Source organism: Schistocerca piceifrons, chromosome 3 (assembly GCF_021461385.2).
Source record: "Schistocerca piceifrons isolate TAMUIC-IGC-003096 chromosome 3, iqSchPice1.1, whole genome shotgun sequence".
Lineage (NCBI taxonomy): Eukaryota > Metazoa > Arthropoda > Insecta > Orthoptera > Acrididae > Schistocerca > Schistocerca piceifrons.
The window spans coordinates 607155583-607182148 of NC_060140.1; the positions used below are offsets into that span (position 1 = coordinate 607155583).

General features: G+C 42.3%; 1 protein-coding gene across 1 annotated transcript in view; it reads right to left on the reverse strand.

The window, feature by feature from the left end:
- LOC124788889 (transcription factor SOX-9-like) overlaps positions 1-26566 on the reverse strand; it is a 119546-nt gene that overhangs the window by 27227 nt on the left and 65753 nt on the right. The window contains exons 3-5 of the mRNA XM_047256171.1: positions 15432-15519; positions 5043-5191; positions 1074-1184 (exon numbers count right to left, since the gene is read on the reverse strand). Coding sequence (XP_047112127.1) covers positions 1074-1184; positions 5043-5191; positions 15432-15519 — 348 coding nt within the window. The remainder of the gene's footprint in view (positions 1-1073; positions 1185-5042; positions 5192-15431; positions 15520-26566) is intronic.

Here is a 26566-nt window from a genome sequence, read left to right on the forward strand (position 1 = left end):
TTGCAACAGAGACCACTGTGCCTGTGACCACTGGAGGTATTCTATTTTAGTGGTTTCATTTTCACATTCGCATTCGTATTTTTTAATCGGAGACCTCCACAGAGCCATATTATGAAACAATGTTTTGTTTCTCCACTAGGCAGTGCCCTAAGTTATCCCAAAGTCGTCCCACAGCACATACAAGTCGTATTAATAAATATAAATGCACCCGATCATGGAAGTTTAAACCTTTGAAACGTGTACGCATATAAATAAACAGTGACTGATAACAGAAAATTATTGTTTCACTCGAAGGCATTGATCCTTCGTTATCTGTACACTCATCCACGTACATTTCCTGTTCCACAAGTCTGAGGCTTTCTGAATATACCTTAATGTCCTGGTCATGAAATTCGCCTGGTCTCTATCCCATGGAACACCTCTGGGACGCTATCGGGTGCCAGCTTCGCGCTCACAGACCACCAGCTAATTTACGGGAACTTCGTGACTTGCGCGAGGACATCTGGTGGAACATACCTCAGGAAAACTACTGGGGACTTAAACTGATGCCAAACATAATGGCTAATGCACTGCGTTCCAACACGCTGTTAAGCAGGTGGCCATGATGATTTGGGTCCGTTATTACACTGGTGGCCTTGGTGCTTTGGATTATCAGTGTAGAGCTATGAAATTTAATCAGTGGTGAAAACCTTTGTTACTGGAGGACACAAATGAGCCAAAAGTGTCCCGGAGAAATCTATGCAAGCAGTTTTTGTGTGTGTGTGTGGGGGGGGGGGGGGGGGGGCGTGTGCGCGCGCGCTGTGCTGTAAGCCGGGTCCACACTGAGCGCGCCGTGCCGCGCCGCACTGCGCCGCGCAGTTTTCCGGCTGTTGTCGGTACATCAAAGGAAGTGGCGCGTTTGCGCGCGCTCCGTTTAGACGTGGCTTCGGCTCGCTCCATCTTCAGACCATGGGCGCGCTCCAACTGGAACACAGTGCGCGCCTCGGAGCGGCGAGGCGAGGCACGGACGGCGCACTCCTCTCTGTTACAGCTGTGCGCGGGCTGCAGCAGCGCAGATTGTGTGCAGGACTCACCAGGAGTAGGCGGGCTTGTGCGCCAGCGGCAGGTCCTCCACTGGCCGAGGCCCGTCCAGGTCTCGCTCGTACAACTTGGCGAAGCTGCAGTCTGGCTCCGCCTTCATACGGCTGCAAAAACGTCGTACGGATAGTCAACAACTGCACTGTCCTCTCTCAAGAAAAATGGGGCGGGCGAAGGTCTGCAACAGCGCTTCTGCTAGCACCTGACACACAAGCCACTCACAGCTGCAACGAGTTCGCTACCAGTACCAAAAATAAAAAGTACCTTTGTCGTCACTGCGCCAGCTGCAATCATCTCTCTAGTCGACATCCAATGTGATGTTATTATTAGTGGAATATCTGATTTAATATCTTAGCGATCAACAACACAGAAGGAAAATAATACATCTCCACAAACGCAAATGTGTCCTGCTTTTATAACCGAGCTAAGAAACTCTAGCAGTTTATAATAAAAGAATAATAATAATAATAATAATAATAACAGAAACGAAACAGGATTCTAGCCTACCCCCGATGTAGTTCAATATGCGCGTTGAGCAAGCAGTAAAAGAAATCAAGGAAAAATTTGGACACGGAATTAAGGGTCAGAGAGAATAAATAAAAACTCTGAGCTTTGCCTAAAACATCGTAATTCTGTCTGAGACAGATAATTACTTGAAAGATCAGTGAAAAGGAATGGATTATATCTTCAAATTAGATTATAAGATAAATAACAAAAGTAAAACAACAGTAATGGAATCAGGAAATTATGGATGACTTGGATTAGGATATCAGACATTAAATGTAGTGGATGAGTTTAATTATTTGACCAGCAAAATAACATTATGGCCGAAGTAAGAGCATGTAAAATGCATACCGGCAATAGCACGAAAAAAATTTCTGAAGAAAGATAATTTGTTATAATCTAAGATAAATTTAAGTGTTAGGAAGGCTATTCTGAAGATACTTGTCCACAGTGTTGTACCGAAGTGAAACATGGACGATTAAAAGTTCAGACTAAGGCTTGACTGTAGTAAGCACGGCCAAATGGATGTAGCTTGCAGTGGCTATGCAGAAATAAAGAGAATCCCAAATGATAGTTTAGAGAGAGTGGAGAGCTGCATCAAACAAGTCTGAATACAACAACTACAACAAAAACAAAAACAGAAAAAAGTAAAGCTATCACAATTTTGAAGTATAAAGATATTACCAGTGTAAGTCCCAGGTCTGCCCTTATCAGGTAATAATTGTTTAATATCGATTTGACTTCTATTAAAGTTTCAGGCGATTGAAGGATCACTTATAGTAATATGATCATCGTTCTATCAAATGAAGGCTACGTATTAGTGCTCTGCAACAAATCATGACTTTTTTACATTTCTGCAACAATTTTTGTGTACGGCGTATTCTGTAAAATATATCATTGACTTAAGTATCTAACTTGGCACAGATAGTCACTAGAGAAGGTTTAAGAATCCGCGAAGAAAAAACGTATTTATCGCTAACATGAGAAATGCACCAAAATTTTTACATTCATTGGTCAAACAGAAAAAGTCAAAAAGTTCAGATATCTAGAAGAGATAATTTGAATTGAATTAAAGGTTTCACAAAATGAAAAGGCATATGGGATGGAAAAAAAGCAAATAAAAAATATAATGTCAAGAAATGCTAAAATTGTTCATTTCCACACTGTAAGGAAACCAATGCACCGTCAACGGAAGTGAGTTTGTAGCACTGAATTACAATTTAAACAAGATAAAGAATCATGAGGAAAATTTTAGGTCCAATATGAGGAGTACAAGCCTGAAAGTGACTAAGAAGCAGTGATGATATATACAAAAATATAGAAGTAACAGCGGAAACAATAAGTGAAAGAAGAATGGTGTTCTTGTTGAACATTTATACGGGATGAATGACAATAAGTTACAACCTTTCAAGTATCGCTGGGAAAACAAATTAACAGGAAGCTGAATCCGAGAAGTTAAAAAGATTTAGAAATAAACAACATAAAATCAGAAGAATTAGCAAAAAGAAATAACTTTTTGAGGAAAACGTTAAATATCAGATAATTCCAATGCAGATGGAGTAAGAGAACATGTATAAAGTGGTTTGACGAACGAAAAAGAAGATATGGTGTAAAGATAAAAGGATAAAAAAAAGAGCAAATGACAAGAAAGAACAATTCCATTTTCAACCCTGGCTGTTATAGTATCACTGTTGTTTACACCACGATAAGCTGATTTTGGCTGTTAGCCTTTTGGAAGAGTTAAGAACTGAAATGAGCTGACGGTGGTGTAAATACAGAGGTTACACAAAAATATGCTAGATAAGCCTGCAGGTTGTGCTGTTCTGTCTGACCATGCAAGTATCAGTCATGGCCAGGAAAGTGGTTCAAATGGCTATGGGCACTATGGGACTTAACTGCTGAAGTCATCAGTCCCCTAGAACTTAGAACTACTTAAACCTAATTAACCTAAGGACATCACACACATCCATGCCCGAGGCAGGATTCGAACCTGCGACCGTAGCGGTCGCGCGGTTGCCAGAAACGTGTTCTGTGTGATTGTAAGTGCATTATGTCGGAGCTAAGTGAATTCGAATGTGAGCAAATTGTTTGTGCTCGTAAGTCCGGAACCGCGCGACTGCTACGGTCGCAGGTTCGAATCCTGCCTCGGGCATGGATGTGTGTGATGTCTTTAGGTTAGTTAGGTTTAAGTAGTTCTAAGTTCTAGGGGACTGATGACCACAGCTGTTAAGTCCCATAGTGCTCAGAGCCATTTGAACTATTTGTGCTCGTATCGTGGATGCTATCGAACCAAAGGTAGCGGAAGTGTTTGATGTTTCACGAGATATCGATCGAAGATTTATACTGCATACAGGGAGAGCGAGAAAACGTCATCCGTTGAACCCAAAGCTGACGAAAGAAAGAGTGATCGTGACGAACGGTCATTGAAGAGGACAGTGACGAAAAACAAGAGGGCGACAGTTGCAAAAGTCACTGCAAATCTGAACGTCACACTCGCGAATCATGTCGGCATCAAAGGGACACGAAGGGAGCTGCATTGGCAGGGAATTGCAATGCGAGCTGGACTCCAAAACCACATAGAGTGATGCAGATTTCCGTAACAGGAAAACGGGGTGCCGAAGCCACAAAACCTGGACTATGGAGCAATGGGAGAAAGTAATTTTGTCGAATGAGTCTTATTTCACATTGTTTCCAACTTCTGGCCGAGTTTGTGTCGCAAGAGTGAAACGTGGCGGGGGTTAGGTGATGATCTGTGCAGGCGTGCCATAGTTACTCTCCAAGGTCGCATTACTGCCAAGTTTCATGTGACAGTTTTAACTGATCAAGTCTATCCCGTAGTACAATGTTTGTTCCCTTACGGTGACGCTGTGTTCCAAGACAGCAGGGCCCCTGTTCACACAACTCGCATCGTCCAGGACTGGTGTTGTAACACGATGACACATAGTCGCATCTTCCCTGGGCACCACAGCCAGCAGATATCAGTGTTAATGAGCCTTTGTGGCCTACTTTGGAGAGGAGGGTCCGTAATCGCTATCCACCTCCATCAACGATATGCGAATATGTCACTATGTTGCTGGAAGAATGGTAGAAGATTCCCTGGAAAACAATACATCACCTTATTGATCCATTCCGAGGCGACTGGAAGCTAGTTTGAAAGCTAACGGCTTTGCTGCAGTGCATTAGGAATGGTAGTGTGTTGTATTTTTTGTTTCCATATGTTTGTCCATCCACTGTAACAGTGATGTTATAACAACCGGGAAAGAAAATGGGATTGCTATTCAGTAAATTTGTGGCTGTGTCATCCGAAATGAAAAACATATTAAAACGAGAAGGAATTGAAAGTGCTAAGTGGTATCTGGTTGTCCAAAACGAAAGAGAAAAGGGATTTTAAAAAATATGAATAACGTTCACTATTTGGCTACCAGCAACGCAAATGTTATCAAGATGCAGACACTGCGTACCTGTGGCAACGTCCGATGTCCGGAGAGGTGGAGCTGACGCCGGAGGTGGAGGGTAGATCGGCGTCACTGCCTGGGGACACGGCTGCCACGCCCACGCCCACCCCCATCGCGGCCGACGTCTTGGGCGGCTTGCGGCGGCGCGGCTGGTACTGCGGACACAGTCACTCACTCATCTCCTGTTGCTGACCAAACAACTACGCAATGATAATTGCAGCTAGCTAAAAATGAGTTCGACACTACTTCGTTTTCTTGACATTTGCAGATTTACACTCGTGTGAAAAACTTAAGGACGAAAGTAACTACCGCAAGGTGTGTCACTGCAAAGTAACACAGCTCGACGAAACCTGGACTATGCAAATAAAGAACAGCTACAGTATAATACAGAAGGTAACTGGAAGCAAGACGCAGATGACATGAACAGAAATGACACTTGATGAATGGCAGAGAGACTGCAGGGCACTCTCACTTCTGATTCAGTGTTATGCCGCTTCATGTTCTTACGGAATATGATCGTTACTGCGATTTGACTTCATACATTATGATGAAATGGTGCGCAGTAGTTAATGCTCTAGGGAAGGAATGACACTAAGCTTTACCTGCGTTCAAAGGAATAGGGTGCCGATTTAAACGACTGCAGTAAAAGTTGTGTTGATGGTGGGCCAAGAAAAGCGCGTTTTTTATTGCGGAACGTATGGAGACATTTCCGGACGGCCGAGTTCCGCAGTCTCATTGTGGAGATCCATTTAGTTGGCGCCGGGCGGGAGGCAGGCATGTCCGTGTATACAGACTTGCGCCGAGAGGTCGCCGCTGCACTGGCCAGCACATTGTAGACCGGCAATAAAGCAGAGGAAGGGTCCTTGTTAGGGAGGAAGGTGACAAAAGAACTGTGAACGTTCTGCGAATTTCCGTGGGACAGGGAGACTGGCACCCAGACGTCCAGACTATGTTTCAAAACATATTTGTGAAAGCACGAGGCTTTTAGCGAGTTTATCGCCATTCTTTGGAAACTTTGAAATGGACGCAACAGAGGAGATGATAAGCTGTTTATGGAGGGCTGTGCTTCCATCCTGAGCATTTTGTTAGCAAAAGATACGGCAAATGCGTGGGAAAGAGGCTGCGAAGCTGAATCTTTTTTCCTTTTTCTCACAATTAACTTTAAAGTCTCTGATTGGTCAAATCGGTATATCATCATGCTCACAACAAGTGAAGTGTGGATGTACTTATTTGTCTTGAGTCGGCTGTCCAAACATTTGACATATTCCTTACGCACAGTAGTGGCACAGAGCCAAATTGGTTTGGCAGACCAGCAAACAGGTCGACCTGCACACTGGAATCCACCTGGGTTTCAGAGGCTCACAGGAAAGTACCTGCATTCCGAATTAACCGAATGCGAGACTGCGTACTTACATTTTGTGGGAATGTGCCATTAATGACAGATTGCCGCCATCCACGACTTCAGTCGCCAAACGCATCGTGGTGTGCCGCCTTGACCAGCAGGAGGGTAAAGTATTCGCCGCTGGGGCGTGGGGCTCAAATATATGTTTCTCAGCACCCTGTTCTTTCGAACCATATTTTTCTTTTTTAAATAGTAGATTATAGATGCTTGGTGGTGGCGTAGTTTTGTGCCACAACCCAGTTGAAGTCAGATAAAGCGATTAGTGTTCTGGTTAGTGTCGTGTGTCGATCCCCTGTTGATCACTGTACACCATAGGCCCCTTGTGAGTGAAAGCGATTGGTAAGTAAAAAATGTTTGTGTAATGTTTCTTTCATCATTTTAGTTGTCTTGTAATGTTAAGAATGAATAAATATAGTGTCATTTAGATCACAACTTCTCCCTGAGTTCTGATTAATAGTTCCTTCCCATTTTATTATTACAGTCTAGATTAGAAACATAAGTAGAAGCTTTTAATTTGGCGTCCCCTGCCAGTATCTCTTACTTTATTAGCGATAAGCTTTTCACAGCAATAATTACACTGAAGTCACCGCAATTCATACTAGTGCCATGAACATTACAAACGGCGAGACGTGGTTGTTTATAGTTGTGTCTGATCACGACAGACAGCAATGCATGCTCTTCAATGGGTTGCCATGCTGGCCTCGAGGTGGTAAGGAGTTCCTGTGGTAGGTTATTCTATACCTCCACCAGCGCAGATGACAGCTGCCGGATGGTCGCTGGTGCATGTAGACTTACTTCAGTACGTCTCCCAAATGCATACCACATATACTTGATGGGATTTAAGTCGATGGAAAGGACAGATCAGTTCATTAGCCGGATATCTTCCCGTCCCAAGAGCTCCTTTACCTGCTCTGTTCGCTGCAGTTGTGCATTGTCGCCCATAATAACTGGCCACGTGCGAGAAGGACCCGCGCCCTGAGGTTGGTTGGTTGTTTCGGGGAAGGAGACCAGACACCGAGGTCATCGGTCTCATCGGATTAGGGAAGGACGGGGAAGGAAGTTGGCCGTGTCCTTTCAAAGGAACCATCCCGGCATTTGCCTGGAGCGATTTAGGGAAAACACGGAAAACCTAAATCAGGATGGCCGGACGCGGGATTGAACCGTCGTCCTCCCGAATGCGAGTCCAGTCTCTAACCACTGCGCCACCTCGCTCGGTCGCGCCCTGAGGGTTCCGTACAAACTTAATTGTGTATACAGACACTTCGTCCATTCCAGGAATCCACACCACGTCGGAAGTTCGAGTCCTCCCTCAGGCATGGGTGTGGTGTCCGTGGCGTAAGTTAGTTTAAGTTAGGTTAAGTAGTGCGTAAGCCTAGGGACCGATGACCTCGGCAGTTTGGTGCCATACAAACTTTTCACAAATTTCCAAGTTCCAGGAATCCAGGATATTGACGAATTTTCCCTGTTATCGACATTTATATTGGTAAGATGTCTATCCCAGGGATTCCAAGACTTTCAGAATGTTGTAGTTTCAGGTATGAAAACAAATATTTTCTCTTGTTATAACATTACAAATTTTTACTTGTACTGTGAAGCCTTGCTTCTTGCCTAATTTCATGATTCTAGGTCAACGGGGAGCACGCTGTAGGTTTTGATGAGTGCGTTTCCGAGGATCAAAATATGTGACATAAATGGGCACATCTTTTGGCTGCCTTAACTTAGGAGCTTAGAACTGTTACACAGCTAAGGGACTATAGACCTTAACAGGTGACATTAATGAGTACTTGATATGTCTACTCGTTCCTGGGGAAAAGGGTCTACATCTACATCTACATGGTTACTCTGCAATTCACACTTAAGTCCCTGGCAGAGGGTTCATCGAACCTTTTGCATACTACCCATATACCATTCCACTCTCGAATGGCGCGCGAGAAAAAGAACACCTAAACCTTTCCGTTCGAGCTCTGATTTCTCTTATTTTTTTATGATGATCATTTCTCCCTACGTAGGTGGGTGTCAATAAAATATTTTAGAACTCGGAAGAGAAAGTTGGTGATTGAAATTTCGTAAATAGATCTCGCCTTTCTTTCAATGAGTGCCACCCCATCTCGCGTATCATATCAGCGACACTCTCACCCCTATTGCGCGATAACACGAAACGAGCTGCTCTTCTTTTCGCTTTTTCGATGTCCTCCGTCAATCCTACCTGGTAAGGATACCACACCGTGCAGCAATATTCCAGCAGAGGACGGACAGGTGTAATGTAGGCTGTCTCTTTAGTGGGTCTGTCGTATCTTCTAAGTGTTATGCCAACAAAGCGCAGTCTTTGTTTCGCCTTCCCCACAATATTATCTATGTGGTCTTTCCAATTTAAGTTGCTCGTAATCGTAATTCCCAGGCATTTAGTTGAAGTGACAGCCCTTAGATTTGTGCGATTTATCGTATACCCTAAATTTATCGGATTTGTTTTACTACCCATGGGATGACCTCGCACTTTTCTTTGTTTAGTGCCAATTGCCACGTTTCGAACCGTACAGAAATTCTCTCTAGATCGCTTTGTAATTGGAATTGATCGTCTGATGATTTTACTAGACGGTAAATTACAGTGTCATCTGCAAACTATCTAAGGGCGCTGCTCAGATTATCACCTAGATCATTTGTGTAAATCAGAACAGCAGTGGGCCTATGACACTACCTTGCGGAAGGCCAGATATCACTTCTGTTCTACTCTATGATTTACCGTCTATCACTACGAACTGTGACCTCTCTGAGAAGAAATCACGAATCCAGTCACACAACTGAGACGATACTCCATATGTACGCAATTCGATTAATAGTTACTTCTGAGGAACGGTATCAAAAGCCTTCAGGAAATCTAGGAATATGGAATCGACCTGAGATCAAAATGGCTCTGAGCACTATGGGACTTAACTTCTGAGGTCATCAGTCCCATAGAACTTAGAATTACTTAAACTTAACTAACCTACGGACATCACACACATCCATGCCCGAGGCAGGACTCGAACCTGCGACCTGAACTGAGATCCCTTGTCGATAGCACTCATTACTTCATGGGAATAAAGAACGATATTTTCTGAATCCGTGTTGGTTATGTATCAATAAGTCATTTTCTTCAAGGTGATTCATAATGTTCAAGTACAGTATATGCTTCAAAATCCTACTGCAAATTGAGGTCAGTGATATGGGTCTGTAATTCAATGGGTTACTCCTATTTCATTTCTTGAATATTGGTGTGACTTATGCTACTTTCCAGTCTTTAGGAACAGACCTTTCGTCAAGTGAGCGGTTGTATATGATTGCTAAGAAAGGCTCTGTTGACAGACAGATAGACAGAAGAGCGACAACAAAGCCATCGTATAAGTTTTCCGTTTTTACAGATTGAAACACGGAACCCTAAAAATGAAGTTAGGGCGGAATACACCCCAGAAAAGACGCTCATGGGGCAGGAGTACTGTGTCAGAAGAATAAAGACTTGGAGGTCAGTACGTTTATGCAACATTATGCCTCCCTACACCTGAACCACCAAAACGAATACGTCCACAGTGCTGGACGAAACCTCAAATGTCATGAGGTGGGAACACGTAAAGCAGCCAGGAACACCGTCGAACACGATCGTTTTTGTGGCCCAGATCTTATAGTGTGAGGAGGTATAATGTTGCATGGGCGTACTGACTTCCAAATCATTGACCATGCTACTCTTACCGGTCAACGTTATCATTACTTTTATGGATGACAATGCGCAACTGCATCAAACAGCGCAGATTGAGGAAGTCTTGGAATGAGTGGATATTTGGGGAATGTGCTGCCCGTCCCCCGGACTTAAATTCCGCACGTGTGGGATGTGCAGCACGTCCACATGCACCAAAGACCATCCAGCAGGTTGTCAACGGCCGTGGTGGAGAAATGGAACGCCCTGCTATCAGAAGTCCTTACCAATCATGTGTCCAGCTTGGGGGCACATGGCAGAGCATGCACTGCCGTCCATCGTGATCACACACCATATTGACAACCATGTCCCATCGTTTGTAATGTGGAAGGGCCATCATGAATCTAGGTGACTTCAGTGTAATTACTGTCTTTGAATAACGATGTCATTTCTGTTCGGTTCTTGCATATTTCTTCCAGTTATTTTCTGTACTATACCGTAGCAATTCTTGCTATGTGTGGTCACTTTGATCTAATCGTGTTCTCTGGCAATGACATTTCATGCGAAAGTTACTTTTATCCTTAACTTTGGCACACCAGTGTAATCATCGTATAGCATCATTATACACCACATTAATCAACATAAACTTAGAGTAACATTCATAAAAGAACATCTACTTTAAAAACACAGTTTAGTGAACTATCAGTCGTATTCAGGAAGTCTTCGAATTGTCCCGTGTAGGTTCTTAATTGACATATATGTGCTAATTGTTGGATTGTTTGCCTTTCTTCTCCACAGTCGCACTTTGGAGATGTGTTTGGTTTTCATTCAAATATGGAATATCCTCATTCGCAATCGTGGGTTCTAATTAGGTTTAGAATTACCTAGGATTTTATTGGGAGGTCAAAGCCAGTCGGTTTTTTAGACATAAATCGGGATTTCTCGACATCCGCAGTCGCAGTAACTGCCCAGGCTTTCTTCCAGTATCGCAAACTTTAAAAGTTGTTATTTTCTAAGCAGACAACTTCCGCAAATAATGATTTTCTAGAGCGGAGTCGTTTAATGTTTATGTAATCAGAGATCGAATTAAGAGGAAGTTATTAATTGTTCTGAAGTTTTCTGAATTCTGTAGGAAGTCTGGTGCTGGAGATATTTGAATTAGGACTGATGATCAGAATGTAGGTACCCTCTCAACCGTGTCCGAAATCATTCTCACTGTTTGATTTACTTCGGTGTCTATTTACTTGCTATAGCGGGTTATTAAGCCCGATGGGGCAGCAGTATTCTGCTACTAAATTAAGCGGTTGTTCGTAAAGTAGATACCGATGAGTCCCATGTGGTGCTACATAGCTTTTGTACAATATTGTTCCTTGTACTTAGTTTTGCAGAGAACGAAAGTGACAGGTATCTATCTATCCCGGATTTACCAGTTGTAGACTAACGTGAGATGATTGCTTCGAGGTGTTGATTCTTCAAATGTCACTCTTTATATGGTCATAATAACAGCCTCGTTCACCTATGGGAAAATGTTCTTATTGCCTATAGCCTTAACTAACTACTAAACCCATCAAAGTATTAATCACAAGAGCCAAACAGCACAGAAAATGGACTGCAGCTGACAGAAGGCGTCTAGTGTGGTCCGACGAGTCGCGATTCCCCCAGTTTTTCAAATGACGCAAGGCGTCGAATTCACCAACCACCCAGTGAGGCATATAAACCGCAGCGTGTATTTCAAGCTGGAGGCGATTCTTTGGTGTCTGGTGCCATGACTTGGGCGGACTCATTCAGGTTATTATGAACATGAACCAGGATGCTTATTTCAACATTCTCGGTAACCAGGTGTCGCCCTTTCTTCTACCCTCGTCTTTCAATATGACAACAACCGTCTTCACGGGGCTGCACGCATGCGTTCCTGATTTGACGAACCTCTCAAAGCCATAGAAATTTTCTGGGACTCTCTGGGACAGTGGATGAAACGTAGCAAACAACATCACTGCAGTTCGGTAAGTCTGCGGTGTTTAATTACCAACGGGGCGTTGCACCTGGATGTGGCTTACCTGTAGAAAATCATGGTATTACTTCTTCGCCGAAATGAGACCATTACCATGGCTAGAGGTGGCTTTGCAAGCTATTGGCGTGATATCTCCTAGGGATGATTAATTATTTGCCAAGTGTCCTTATGCATTCCTACATTTAGACGGCCTAAAGGCGACCGATGTCATCTTGGGAGATAGCGTTCCACGTTACTCATCTATTGTCACAAATGACCAAGAGATATTGCCGTTAATGAAGACTGGAACGTAAGTCCTTCCATCTTGTCTCACACGTGCTCAACGGGAGGCAGGTCTGGTGAAAGTGCTGGCCAGAATGAGAACGTGCTGGGTAACGAGAGAAGATTGGACACAAGTGTTGTCATGCCGGTACACGTGGAACATTATATCTTCCTGGCATAGCAGGAACGCCAAGAGATGGTTAGGACGATGTGCAAGGAGTGTGTTATGGTCATAACAGGCTATGATGTGACACACGAGATATCCTCTGTTGCTCTCGCACGTCTTTGGTTCGCACACTACTATAGCTTCCGCTCTCCTTTTTGACACTGCACTCGCAAACAACAATTAATGATAATAAAGCAGATGTTCACTCATCACAAGAAAACGCTACGTATCATTCCAGTAATGTCTTTTGCTTACACCTTCGGGGCTAGCTGGAGAGGAATGATTTTCTAAGAAACGTTTTCTGGTGACTCAAACTGACACTCTACGTGTAAAAATTGTAGTCCTTCGAAATGCAGTCAGCAATGTCTGCTCATGAAGCAATCCAGTCATGAATCTGTGTTTACATATATACTCCTGAAACCATCTTACGACGTGTGATGGAGGGTGCTTCGCTTACCACACTCATTTCCTCCTCTCCCCTGCTCCATTTCCAAATCGCGAGTGCGAAGAACGACTTTCAATAAACCTCCATATGAGCCCCAGTGTCTCTTATTTTATCATCGAGTTCATTTTGTGAAACGTACTTGCGATGACGTGATATGTTGCGCGGCTCTTCTTGGAATTTACGCTATCGAATTTTCAACTGTACACCTCTATATGATATGGAACACCTCTTTTGTAGTGCGTGTCAGTGGCTTTACTGTGCAGCTCCGTAACGCTCTCGCGCTGCTGTGCGCTCCCGCGATGAAGATGATGATGTTTGGTTTGGGGGGTGTTCAACTGCGCGGTCATCAGTACACGTACAAAGTCCCAATTTTTATACACTCCAATTTTTTTACACAGTCCAATCTAGCCACAGTCAAAAATGATGATGATTATGATGAAATGACGAGTACAAACACCCAGTTCTCAAGCATAGAAAATTCCCAACACGGCCGGAAATCGAACCCTGGACCCCGTGATCCAGAGGCAGCAACGCTAGCTACTAGACCACGAGCTGAGGACGCGCTCTCGTGACGAAACGCGCCACTCTTCTCGTTAAAATTCTTTTGGGTATACTGCCGTGTCATCTTATAAAATGATTTTTAGCGTTTTTAGTATTTTATATGATGATGCGACAGTGCTCACAGGAGAATTTTATGAAACTGAAACAAGCTGCTGAAGCCTACATATTTAAATCAGTGCCGCTCTTCGCTGGATCCTGTTACTCCATCTGTTCTGTTAACCCTTCCTGGTAAGCGGTGAATGCTTCTGCCATTTAGAACACGTACGATGAGCATGTGTATTTTCCATGGTGCACCGGCACCAACCCTGATGAACAGCTACACATCACCTACAAAGAGCCTGACAATTCTTTGGAAGAAGCCTCCAATCCCTTGCAAGTTCATAACGGTTCCTTGTATAAAAATAGTCGTTATGCGACTTACGTTCGTCGACTCTGTTCTGCAACGTCTAGAATGTTTACTGACTGAGTACGACACCTGAAATCCAAATCGCTCGTACAGAAAGTCGTATGGATTATTTCTGGACCACTATTACCACGCTCATTACGTTGTTTAAACTTAGCCCACCGCTCGGTGGTTTGAATCATCGCGGTTACTCCCCTGTTTTAGAGCTCTACACATATTTTAGGAGTTTTCATTTTTCATCATCCTTTTCCTTTTGCTTCTACAGGGTGGTTATAATTAATCTTTAGCTGTTGGAGGGGGTCCCCATGAAAATGAGTGATAGAGTCACAATGAAATTTTATGGAAACATTTTTAAGCACATGCGGAAGAAAAATAACGAGTAAACCATGGAAAGAAACACACTTTAATTTTCGCATGAGAGGACAACATTTCTTAATTGCATCCCATGTTTATGTTCCAGGTTACAAACGTTGCTCAATCTGCACGACAGTCTGGAACAGCATTACTGATATCATTTCACAGTTGTTCGCAGCAGTTTTCGAACGGTGGACCATTGAATGTTCAGCAGACGTGACACATCTCGTGCACTGCTTGACATTGCATCCAGCTTTCTCATCCATGGCAACAGTAACTTCTTCAACAATCTGTGGCACAATTGGCCGTTGACTTCTCTCAGGAAACATTTCCAAAACGACAGATACTTCGAATTTCCGAATCATGTTCTTCAACCCCAGTGTAGAGAGAGGTCTCTCAGTATTTCTTTAACGCTTCGATGCCCGCGAAGAGGAGTAGAACTGTTACCGTTTTGATAAAACACCTTTACGTATAAGGCCCCGTTCACCATGTCCAGATCCATGCCGACCGTCTGTAACTGCATTGTACAATGATGCTTGTGCTTCAACTTTACCCCACCGTACCTGTCCGGCGCCCGTCGCCAAACTACGACACTTAGCACTACTAACAACGCAAATCCTGCAGCAAACAGTCCTATAAAGTTTGGTACCCATACGATAAATAGTTTCCGTTTACAATAACTCAAGCAGCGAAAGTTTAATCACCGTGTATTTAAAACCCTACTCTGAAGACGCGTATTCGTACAAATTGTGGGACTTCATCCGTTGATGTTTCGAATGTCTCTCTTAGTAACTACCAAGCAAATTTGGTAACACACTAGCCGTTATTGACCTTTGTTACTTTCTTTTAATCGATGGACACGATACGGCATCCATTCCTTTTACAGTGATTAACCACGAAGAGCTGAGCTTCGCCGCTTTAACGTTATCCTGCTTGCTAATGTGTACTAGGGCCTAAGGACTGCAGCCTCTGAGGGCGTCGGACACACTCACCTCACTTCCTCCACCAATTTTCATACTGCAGCCAACCATAACTTTCACTTCTGGCGACAAGTAGCTAGTACCAAGAGATAAGGACTAACGATGGACGCGACTCACAGAAGAGTGAGTAGCTGCTGGCGCTCACCTTGTACTCGGGGTGGTCCTTCTTGTGGGCGTTTCGGAGCCTCTCTGCCTCCTCGATGAAGGGCTGTTTCTCCTCCTCACTCAGAATCCTGCGGCACAGGAGGAACACGTTTAACCACACACAAAGACAAGCACACTGTACGTATTCATAAACATCTCTTAGGTATTAAGCGGTCCAATCACATCAAGGTAATCACGGCCTGTATTCGACGTCAACGTGGGATAACCAGACGGTAGATGGCAACACAAGCAGTGGAGGGTCTGTAAATCGTGTTGGGGGGACGCGGAAAGCGATACACTTGTTGTCGTGATGCAAAAACGGTGATATTTACCCGACGCCCAAAAGAGCATGATCATTGGCTTTCGGGCCAAGGGTGGTAGCGTTTCCGAATGGCTAAGCTTGTAAACTATTCGCGTTTCCACCTTGTTAAAGTATACCACGCATGGAGAACAGCGCTATCCTAAATCGGCATCGAGGCAACTATGGTGCATCACTGGCCACAGATGACAGGGATGGACGACGACTGCAGAGATGCGTCGGGTGAATAGACGTGCAGCTGTTGAGTAACTGACCGCCCACATGAACCACGGGGCTACCAACAGTGTCTCCTCAACCCTTGCAACTAAGGTTGCAGCGTATTCGTCTCTCCAGCAGGTGGCTGACCCCATGCACTCATGCTGACTGCTGCTCGTCGGCGACGAAGGCTGGAATTTGCACGCCAATACCTCAAAGGAAGTCCGAGTGGCGACAGGTGGCCTTTTTCTGATGAATCAAGTTTTATGTTCCATCGGTCAGATGTTCCATCGGCGTGAAACTTCTGAAAGCGAACACCCTGCAACAATCGTCGGTAGGGTCCAGGCCGTTGTGGTCTGTAAAATGTTTTAGTGGCATCCCCTGGGCGATCTCCTCATTCTGGAAGGCACAATTGATCAACTTGTATGCCATGTCCACCCCTGCATGAAGTTTGTTTTTCCTCGGCACAATGGCATCTACCAGGAGGACAACGCAACGTATTGCAGGGACGTGCGTGGTTGGAAGAGCACCAAGATGAGTTTACTCTATTCCCTTGGCCATCAAACTCCCCAGTTTTAAACCCAATCAAGACTCTACGGGACCACCTCGACCGGACTGCTCGCGCCGGAACTCCTCGACTGGAGGATGCTCACTGGAGTCGGCATGGCTCCACATCCCTGTTAATATTTTCCAGAACCACTTGAGTTTCTTCCTGCACGTCTCGCAGAAGTCCACGCTGAAGAGGTGGTTACTCAGACTTGACAGTTGGTCACATTAATGTAACTGGACAGTGTGAATGTGTGGGTCTGGTCGCAGATAACGGCATTGTTCACTGGTACTGAGATGTGTAGAACATGCGGCATCCTGTACATCGTCAAGGGTTGCTTCAGTAGAGAGGGTATCAATTTTGTTGCATGATAGCATAACACTGGTGATTTCGAGGAAAATTATTAAATAATTAGCATATTATTAGTGCTAGAATCTTGTTGCTATTATGTGGCGTCTGCTTCTAGTCTTTAAGAGTTTTATCTTGATCTTGCAACACCAAACAACGAATATCGTATGACGATAGGTGTCACCAGATTATTAAAAAAACATGTGTAACACCGAAAATATAGGATGCATGGCACCTACTACCGATATATAACTTTTTTTTTTTAATTGTATGTAAATATTTGTAATTTAAATGCTTTCTTTTAGTAAGTAAGGACATTGCTTCACAGTATGTGTAATTTAGGTAGAAGTCTGTTGACATTTCATTGTATTTATCGGTGTTTTACTGTGAAACTTATAAGCTCTGGGAAAAAGCCAAAGGAATTATTATTTGCATCCACTAGCAACGATAATAGCAGTGCTTATGCGCTGTAAAATCTTTGGGTAGGGAGTTGTTGCGCAGAGCGCTCGGAGAGAGAGGGAGACGGTTTCCAGCACTTGTAGTGTGCCGAAGTGTGGTGTTAACGCTCTCGCAGTAGAGAGTACCATTTTCGGGAGGCATCATGTACGCGCGCCGGCCAGATGTCTAGTGCAGGAGTACGGACAGTGGACGGGCGGAAGAGGTTATATGTATTAATTACGATTGCCCGTTCCTACAATTAGCCGTGGCTCCACAACATGCTACCGTCTTCAACAACAGCAGCAGTTCCAGCAACACAGTTTCGTCGTCGGCTCCGAGTTTCGTCGTATGCACAGCACTGAAGTAAGACTGTTCAAAAATGGTTCAGATGGCTCTGAGCACTATGGGACTTAACATCGGAGGTCATCAGTCCCCTAGAACTTAGAACTACTTAAACCTAACTAACCTAAGGACATCACACACATCCATGCCCGAGGCAGGATTCGAACCTGCGACCACAGCAGTCGCGCGGTTCCGGACTGAAGCGCCTAGAACTGCTCAGCCACCGCGGACGGCTAAGACTGTTCATTGATAGAAAGTATTAACGGCTAACCCAGCAGCACAACTGAATGTGATTTGATTGATAAGATTTATTTAAATAACCATCAGTTAAACTCCTCCAGACGTTACCAAGCAGGATCCTTGTTCCTTTTTTTCCTAATATGCTAACTGAGTGTCATAAGAAACAAACTGAATAGTACAGCCACTTTATTAATGAATAATTTCTCTTTTAAGAATTTTAGCCTCAGTCTACCTTCAATTAACTGTTGTACAACAGAGGCTTCAGTATATGACTAAAGTAAAGCAATTTCATTTTTCAAGTTTGAGAATCAATCACTGGAAAAAATCCAAATCTAAATAAATGCACAAATTAAGAGTGCGGAAGTTTTATTTATTTTACATATAGCTTGGAGCACATGGCTGTTTGGTTTGGTACCGTACGTATTCTAGTATTTAATTCTGTCCAAGTCAGTAAAAAAGGCTCAGTTGTTCAGACAATAATATGAAATCCAATTTGCAAAAAAAGTAACGGCAAAGTAAAAATTGTTTGCTTTATTATAAATTTCTTTGATGACTTTATGCTGAGGTCACTGAAAGTCATTGTTCATGTAACGAAGTTCAGTACTCATACAGTTTAACTGCATATTTGCAAATTATTACTCGATTGCCTTTTTCAAAATTTAATGCAAAACATAACGTAAGAGTGACTTTTCAGTTTTCTTTATCATTACATACTCACTTAAAATTAGTGGCAAAAAAAAAAAAACAAAAAAAAAACTTGGCAACCTTTAGTTACCACGTCAGTGTTTAATAATACATGTTTTTCTTTCCGATCATCTTGTACAGGATTTTGGATGTAAATTGCCCTAGTGTGCTGGCGACCATTAGTTACTTCCTTTTCGTTCATTAGTGTAACTTTTGGATTCATGATCAGTGGCGCCTCTTTCTGTCCAGTGTTGTTCGTGAGTGAATGCACAAAATAACTTTCATTTTCCAAATTATAGCCCTGTTCGGTTTAATTACTTTTATTTTTAGTAGACTTTCCATGAGAAGGGTCGGTTGTACACTTTCTTCCTACTTATCGGTATCACTTCTTCGGGAAAGATAGCCTTATACAATTAGAAAAAATCCATTAGGCGTACACGCGATCCACGGTCATATTTTATATCGCAAGCAGGATAGGCCGATTAGTAACAGGGAGGTTACACATGTTAAAAATTGTCATTAAATGTTAAAGTCGCACGGATCATTTGATACAATGAGCTATGGCTGTGAAGACCAGTTAATTACCATGGGTTTACCGAGCACTCTTTGAATTTTACTAGCTCTGAGGCGGTGCCATACAGTGAGGTACCTCACAGGTGGCGAAGCCGTGCGGGGTAGCCACGCGGTCTTAGGCGCCTTGGCACGGTTCGCACGCCTCCCCCCGTCGGAGGTTCAAGTCCTTCCTCGGATATGGGTGCGTGCGTTGTCCTTAGCGTAACTTAGATTAAGTTAGATTAAGTCGTGTGTAAGCTTAGGGACTGATGACCTCAGCAGTTTGGTACCATAGGAACTTACCACTACCACAGTTGGCACAGTGTCTGTCAGCTGTACAGTCGTATATCCTGTACTCTAGGCCAGCCAATTACATTAGATTGGAACATTCTAATACAGGAAATATAGTAACTGATTCGTTGAAATAATGATGTTATTAAATGGCTCACATCTGGGTATAGTTGTTCATGTTGTATATTAATGACCTTGCATAAAACATTAACAGTGACCTCACACCTTTTGCAGATAATGTAGTTACCTATAATACTGCAGATACTGCAAAAATATTCAGTCAGAATTTGATAAGACTTCAAAGCTGTGAAAAGATTGGAAATTTGTTTTAAATGTTCAGAAATGTGAAATTGCCGCTCACAAAACGAAAAAACGTTGTATCCTGGGACATAATATCAGTGAGTCACAACTAGAGTCAGTCAACTTAACACATCTAGCTGTGTGTATTAGTGAGTGCATTAAGAGTCCTATTAAAGGTTTCGCTTTTATTTACATATTATTCCAGAAAGGACGAAAAGATCATAATGATACCTTGTAGTCTTACTTTTGTTTATGTTTTGGTGCAGCAAATATAGACAGTCACGCTTACTTTTCTTTTTTTTTTTTTTTTTTTGCCTGCAGAAATTTAATTAAAGTTTATCCCTTCGTTACTTAGTTCACTTTTCTGGAAAATAGTGCAAATTTCAATTACTCTGGTTCAGAATACTTGCTCAAGTGGTTTTTTTACATACAGTTGCATATAGGCCAGATTTTTATCAACCTATTTTATTGTTTCTTAGTAATTTATTCAATTTCTTCTTACCGAATTATTGTAAAACCATGAATGAAAAGTGCCTAAGTTGGCGCAGGGTTGGTAGTTCCAGGGTATGGCGTGATAGATTCTATAGTATTTTCTTCCATCTGAGTGACTGTTGCATCGTGGAAATTGGGAAAGTTAATGAAGGTCTTCAGTGGCTTTACAACATATATACTGGAGACAGGAAGATAGTGGAAAAGGGGGAGAAAATTGCTGCCATTCAGGACGCGTTAGAAAAGACTCTGAAAGGTCTAGTTAAAGAAGGAGAAGGGCAAAGTAACAGATGAGAAGTGGGAACAAATAATAGAAGGATAGTTATAGGATTTCCTCTGGCAGCTTTGCAGTGAACATGTGAAAGTAAGTTTGACCTGTTGCTTCTGATAGAAACGAATGAGTCTAAAGGTAGTCTGGGTGTAGACAGGACACAACAAAGGATGTAAGGAAGGCAGAAAAGAGAAAGTTTTGTTGTTAGGTAATTCTCACGCTAGAGGAGTTGGCCAGCATTTAGAGGATGAACTAGGATCAAAATATCAAGTCACCAATACTTTTAAACCTAGTTCTGCTCTAGGATAGGCGATAGAGAATTTAAACTGTGTAAACATTTCGCCAAAGGACTATGGAGACAGAATGAAACCAAATATTCTGAGTGGTTTGGATTTAAGCAAATCTTCTGTTGGGGAAAGATGCTGAACAGCATATTCTAGCAACTGCATCGCTACAAAAAGATGTTTCCGCAATCATTAGGAATTTCATTTCCCTCCAATAATACCTCAGACGGCGGAGGTTCGAGTCCTCCCTCGGGCATGGGTGTGTGTGTGTTTGTCCTTGGGATAATTTAGGTTAAGTAGTGTGTAAGCTTAGGGACTGATGACCTTAGCAGTTAAGTCCCATAAGATTTCACACACATTTTGAACAATACCTCAGACAGTGAGAAATGCCAGTTATCTGTATTGCTTCAGAATATTCGAAGTGGCATGAACGATCTACTTTTTTTGCATTCTTGAATTGGAGTATTGAAACTGAATTGACATAATCTGCCTCTCTGAACGTTACAGGAATTAGGTTAGCATCATATTTCTATAGAGCAGAACTTTATGACTTATTCTGAGGTATATGGTTAACACCTTCTTTCTCCATTTTTGTAGAGCAGAAATGGAGAAAGGAGGCGTTGCCAGATACTTCAGAAAAAGTCATAAATTTAAGAACAAAGACATTCATAAATTTTGATTGTGGCAGCATATGGAAATATGCGTGACAGAAGCAGAATTGCGTAACAAATCATTTACAGTAGCGAGTGTATGCCGAGAACCCGCAGGTAATTTTAATCTGTTTATAAATCACCTTGAGGCTCTATTGACCCATATAACAGCAAAAACAAAGAAGTAGTGATCGATAGTGATTTTGATATAAATTTTTCTAAAAATTATTCCAGTTGTTAATTAATACATGTGGTAACATAGTCATTCAACTTAATTCTTGGCGTAAACGTCTCAACTAGAGTAGCCAATTGCTCAAAAACAGCCACTGACAATATATTTATAGAAATATTTAATGAACAAAATTACGTTACGAAACCAATACTGTATCCAGTATATTGAATACAGTAACTTAGGCAGCAAAGCAAATGCGTTTGGAGAAAAACATAGTTAAATCTGGTAACTAAATAAAGTCACTAGAGGATGTAGTAAAGAATGTGACTGGCAGAACCAAAGATGAAGATGAGCAGATAGCATTAAGGGTATTAATACAATGTGTGGTATCAACGTTCGATACCACACTTGTTCGGGGTTGCAGTTATCGACCGCGGTCGGTACTAGTTTAGCTGGACCCGCGAGTCGAGACTAGCGCCGCTCCACGGCTTGCAACAAGTATCTAGGGTGCGCTCGGCCGTTCTTGCTCAGGACGTCAAGTATGAAAGTAGTACAACCTTCAGCTGATAGGAAGCAACCTCAAACAAGGCGCTTAGTTAAAGTATGGCCTATGTGATGCCTCTATAGCTCTCTGTTTGTAATTATATTCCTCCTGACTATGAAGACTCCTGTACCACCAGTTAAGTACAGTATATTATTTTTTACCAACGACTTCTAATTATGTTAGTCGTTGTAGACTCGGATCATGCAGCCAGCTCCTTATCGACTTCACTGAGGAATCTGCTGTATATGAGATTTGTATGTTTCTATTTAGCACTGGCCACCAGTCATTCGAATTGGCGACGATTCGCTCGTCGTCATCATAACACAATGGTATCAGCTGCCTGCAGTTTAGCAATACATTTTGAACAAGTATGTCATAACTGTTACTGAAAAGTTGGCTTTCTTAGGATCAGTAGATGCTGCCACGGAATATCTCAGATAAACCACTACAAATAACTTCAGTAATATGGATATGGCCCTGACCACAGCAGGTGGACTAATGTCAACATTAAAATTTTCTAGTGTTTTGTGATAAAAGTCAACAAAATTAATTCCAGAGTGCTCTACAGAGGCAACGTATTAAGTTATTTGTCTAACCATTTATTTATCACTACAAAATTTCCCAACTGGCCACGGAAAATATTCGTGGAAAAGAGGCAGATGCGCCAGCATTGCTCTCCTCCCTGTTCGCCTTTTCGGATATTTCCGTCGACGCTTGACTCGCCTCGGGTTTACAACTCAACGCCGCAGACGAATGAAAGTTTTGCTTACTTCGTCCATGCGCAATGCTATTTTGCGGCCGCTAGATTTGAACGACAAGGAGAAACACGTTTCCAGTCTCGAGTGTGAAGTTACGGCCCTTGTACTTATGCGCTTACTGAGAGCGGGGGAAACAGCTCCGCGGAGAGAAGTATGGTAGAAATGTCACACGAAAATTAAGGGGCCCTCACACGTTGAATATTACTGCCAATGCGTTAATAAAATGACCGTCTGAGAGTGAGCGTTATTGAATTGTCAATACTAGAAATATTAACGAACAGTATTGATGCCGGCCAAAATATTATCAACATTACCTATACACAGCGAGCACGATGGGGCAAGCATTATCGGTTTGAAAATTCGCCGTTCTGTTGTTCGCATTTTTTGCAGCTTGCCTTCTGTATAATGCAGCACATATATGCTAAGCTCATGATGGCTTCATTAGTGCTACAGAAACAGCCGCTGCACATGCGATCAGCCATCAGAATTATTTTTGGATTAGTATTTAAAAAATACTTGCTAACAGTGTTTCAAATTTAGTTTGTTCGTAACCACAAACACCCGAATGTCTACTTGTCGACTGGGACTGGCTATCTCACTGCCGTATTTCGTTTTTCCATTCCTTCTCGTATTAACATTAGTAAACAATTCTTGTCCGTTGCGAACTTATTATAACAATGCAACTGTTGGAAGAACAGGTGATTTACAATGAATCGTCTGCAAGCATTTGTTATTACAGGCTTTTATTTTTCGATGATGATATTTCAAGATGCTTGGCTTCCCATCTTCAGATGTTTACATTAATTTACGTGTCGTGAACATTGTTTCTTTACTAACAGCGTTGCAGAATTTTGCAGCGGAAGTTTTTCAGACAGCTTTTGTGAGGGCTCGCTGTAAAGTAATGCCTCCGAATTTCTTATATGAAAACTCTTAAAGCTTCTTCAATAAAACAAACGGTATTAACATTCTACATTCTTATTCATCGTGTTAACATACTTCCAGCCCCCTGCCAGTAGAGGGCTGCGAATTGTATGGTGTAACATGGCGGTGTGTAACAAAGCTGCGTGAGAAACAGCGTGCTACAACACACGGAGCACCGTCTCTTTCTGCGTGACAATGCCAAATCACACATGAGCGCGGCGACATCTGTAACAATCCGACTTCCTCGGTTCACTGGCATCGTTCACTTGGCCCATCTAATTTTCATCTGTTTCCAAAACTTAAAGAACACCTGCGAGGACTTCACTTTGATAGTGATGAAGGGATGCATGCAGAGGTGAAGTTCTAGCTCCATCAACAAAGTCAAAACGTTCTACAGTGACGGCACCAACAAACTGGTCTCTCGTTGGGAGAAATGAATTCGTCGCCAGGGTGAATATGTTGAGAAATAAATATGTAAACATGAAACATAAAGATGTAAACTGTTAATAACGATTGTTTTATTTTAAAAGCTTTAAGGGTTATCATATAAAAAAAATCGGAGGCATTCGTTTTCAGCACGCTCTCGTAAAATATCATAAGTAAAGAAACAATTGTCACGACGGGTAAATAAATGTAAACACTTGGAGATGGGGTGAACATCAAATGTATGTACTCTTAAAAACGCGTGTTTTAAAGCGTAATTTATGGGCACGGTGTATCGTGAAAGAGGTGTCATTCATATCAGGACGTTGTGCCATATACTGTATACTGTGAATATACATTATATGATACATTTTTGTTTTGTACCATGTTCTTCATACAGTGTGTTCGGAAATTCCGTTACAGACTTCTAGGGCTTGTAGAGGGGAGTGAGCACATAATATCTGAAATAGGAACCCGTGTCCAGAAACATATTATTTCCATTTTACGACGGTTTCAATTCAGATGATTAATTCATCCATTTTTGCATGAGGAGCTGAATTATATGTGACGCAGTACAATATTAGGAAAGAATTCGAAAGGAAATATAACGAAGCATCCGTTTATCACTTCAGCACATTTGTTTGTATTAACAACTGAAAGGGCTCTGTCCTTTTTCCCATGACGATTTTCATGAAGTTTTGGCCATAAATGTGTGCGAATTTGATAAATGTACTCAACCGCTGTAAAATCGATGTAATCGTACTCTTTGTAAGAAGACTGTCTTCGAGACCAGAGATGTTAGTCAAAGAGGTTAACTTTGCTTTGTCAGAGAGTAGCAAAAGCAGAGTGTGTGATTCCTAGGTGTACTCAGCGATCGCACCTGAAGATTGCGGCCAGATGGATCGCCGAAATATCGTGTAGTGAAGCAATAGAAGAGTGTGGTGGACAGTCTGGGAATGTACTTCGTTTGAAAAGGATGGAGCTGGACTCTGTGTAGTGGAGACGTCATTATTTAGAAAAGATTTTGCAATAATATGTTTTGAGGAAAGATATTGAGCAAATGAGATTATATTAATGGTAGAATGATAAAAGCCAACTTTTAAGGTAATCAAGTTTCTTTTACATTTGTAACTGTGAAGCTTCTCATTGTTAGAACATTGTGTATGGTAGAAGTTTGCTTTAGAAAATTTGTAATGAAGTATAAGCACTTGTCTTATAGTTGAAACAAGTATCAAGGTGGAGGGGGCTAGTTTTTCATAGGAGAGTTATTAAGAAATATCCTACCAACCTGTCTAGATGTGAAAAGCATTGTTATTATGGCTTAATGAAGCACAGTTAAACTTGGCATCTTTCTTCTCACTTATCAGATGTTAAGATTAGTTCCCCATTATTATTTATTTCATGACCGTTTACACACTCGCATTGCACATCGGGAGTTGTGTACGACAAGCATTTATGAAAACTGATACGATAACCGTTTTACGTTGCAGATCGCAGGTACAACAAATGTAATTTGATGTTTGATAGTCACATTATTGTTGTTGATAATACTTCCGGGTTATATGGCCGTGGTCCATGGAATTCTTCTATTCCTAACGTTTCGTCCAATACCTCGTTGGACATCCTCGGAGGTATGGCTGGTCCTGCTGAGTCCTACTGACTGACGAGTCGGGCGTCGGAGAGCGGCCTAAATACCGAGGAAAGTGGGCGTGGTCTAGCTTGCACATGGTAGCACAGAGAAAACTAGTCAAAGATAAAATGTAACTATCAATAATAGTGTTGTGTAGCATCCTTGTCCTTTGGCCTGCTGTAATTAGGTCTTAAAACTCTATTAATTTCTTTGTTTGAGTACCCATTCTTTTCTAAGACCTGTTCCAGATGATTCAGTTCCGCCTTCGAAAAGAATGGCTACTCAAACAAAGAAATTAATAGTTTTAAGACCTAATTACAGCAGGCCAAAGGACAAGGATGCTACACAACAATGGAAGAACACGGTGTCTTTACCTTTCATTAGTAAGGTTACAGATCGAATCGGCAAAATTTTGCTGAAACATAAAGTGAAACCGGTATTCAAACCTACCAGAAAAATAGGACAAGTACTTCGTTCTGTTAAAGATAGAAGGCCACCATTATCATCTAGCGGTGTGTATAAAATTCCGTGTACTTGTGGCAAGGTCTATATTGGTACTACGAAAGGAAGTGTGAATACGACGGTAAAGGAGCGTAAAAGTCTTTGCTGACTGGGAAAAATAGATAAATCGGCAGTTGCGGAACATGCACTTCAGTCAGGTGACCATGTAATTAAGTTTTCTGAAACTACAGTTTTAAGTGCTACCACGAACTATTATCCACGACTGTATAGGGAGGC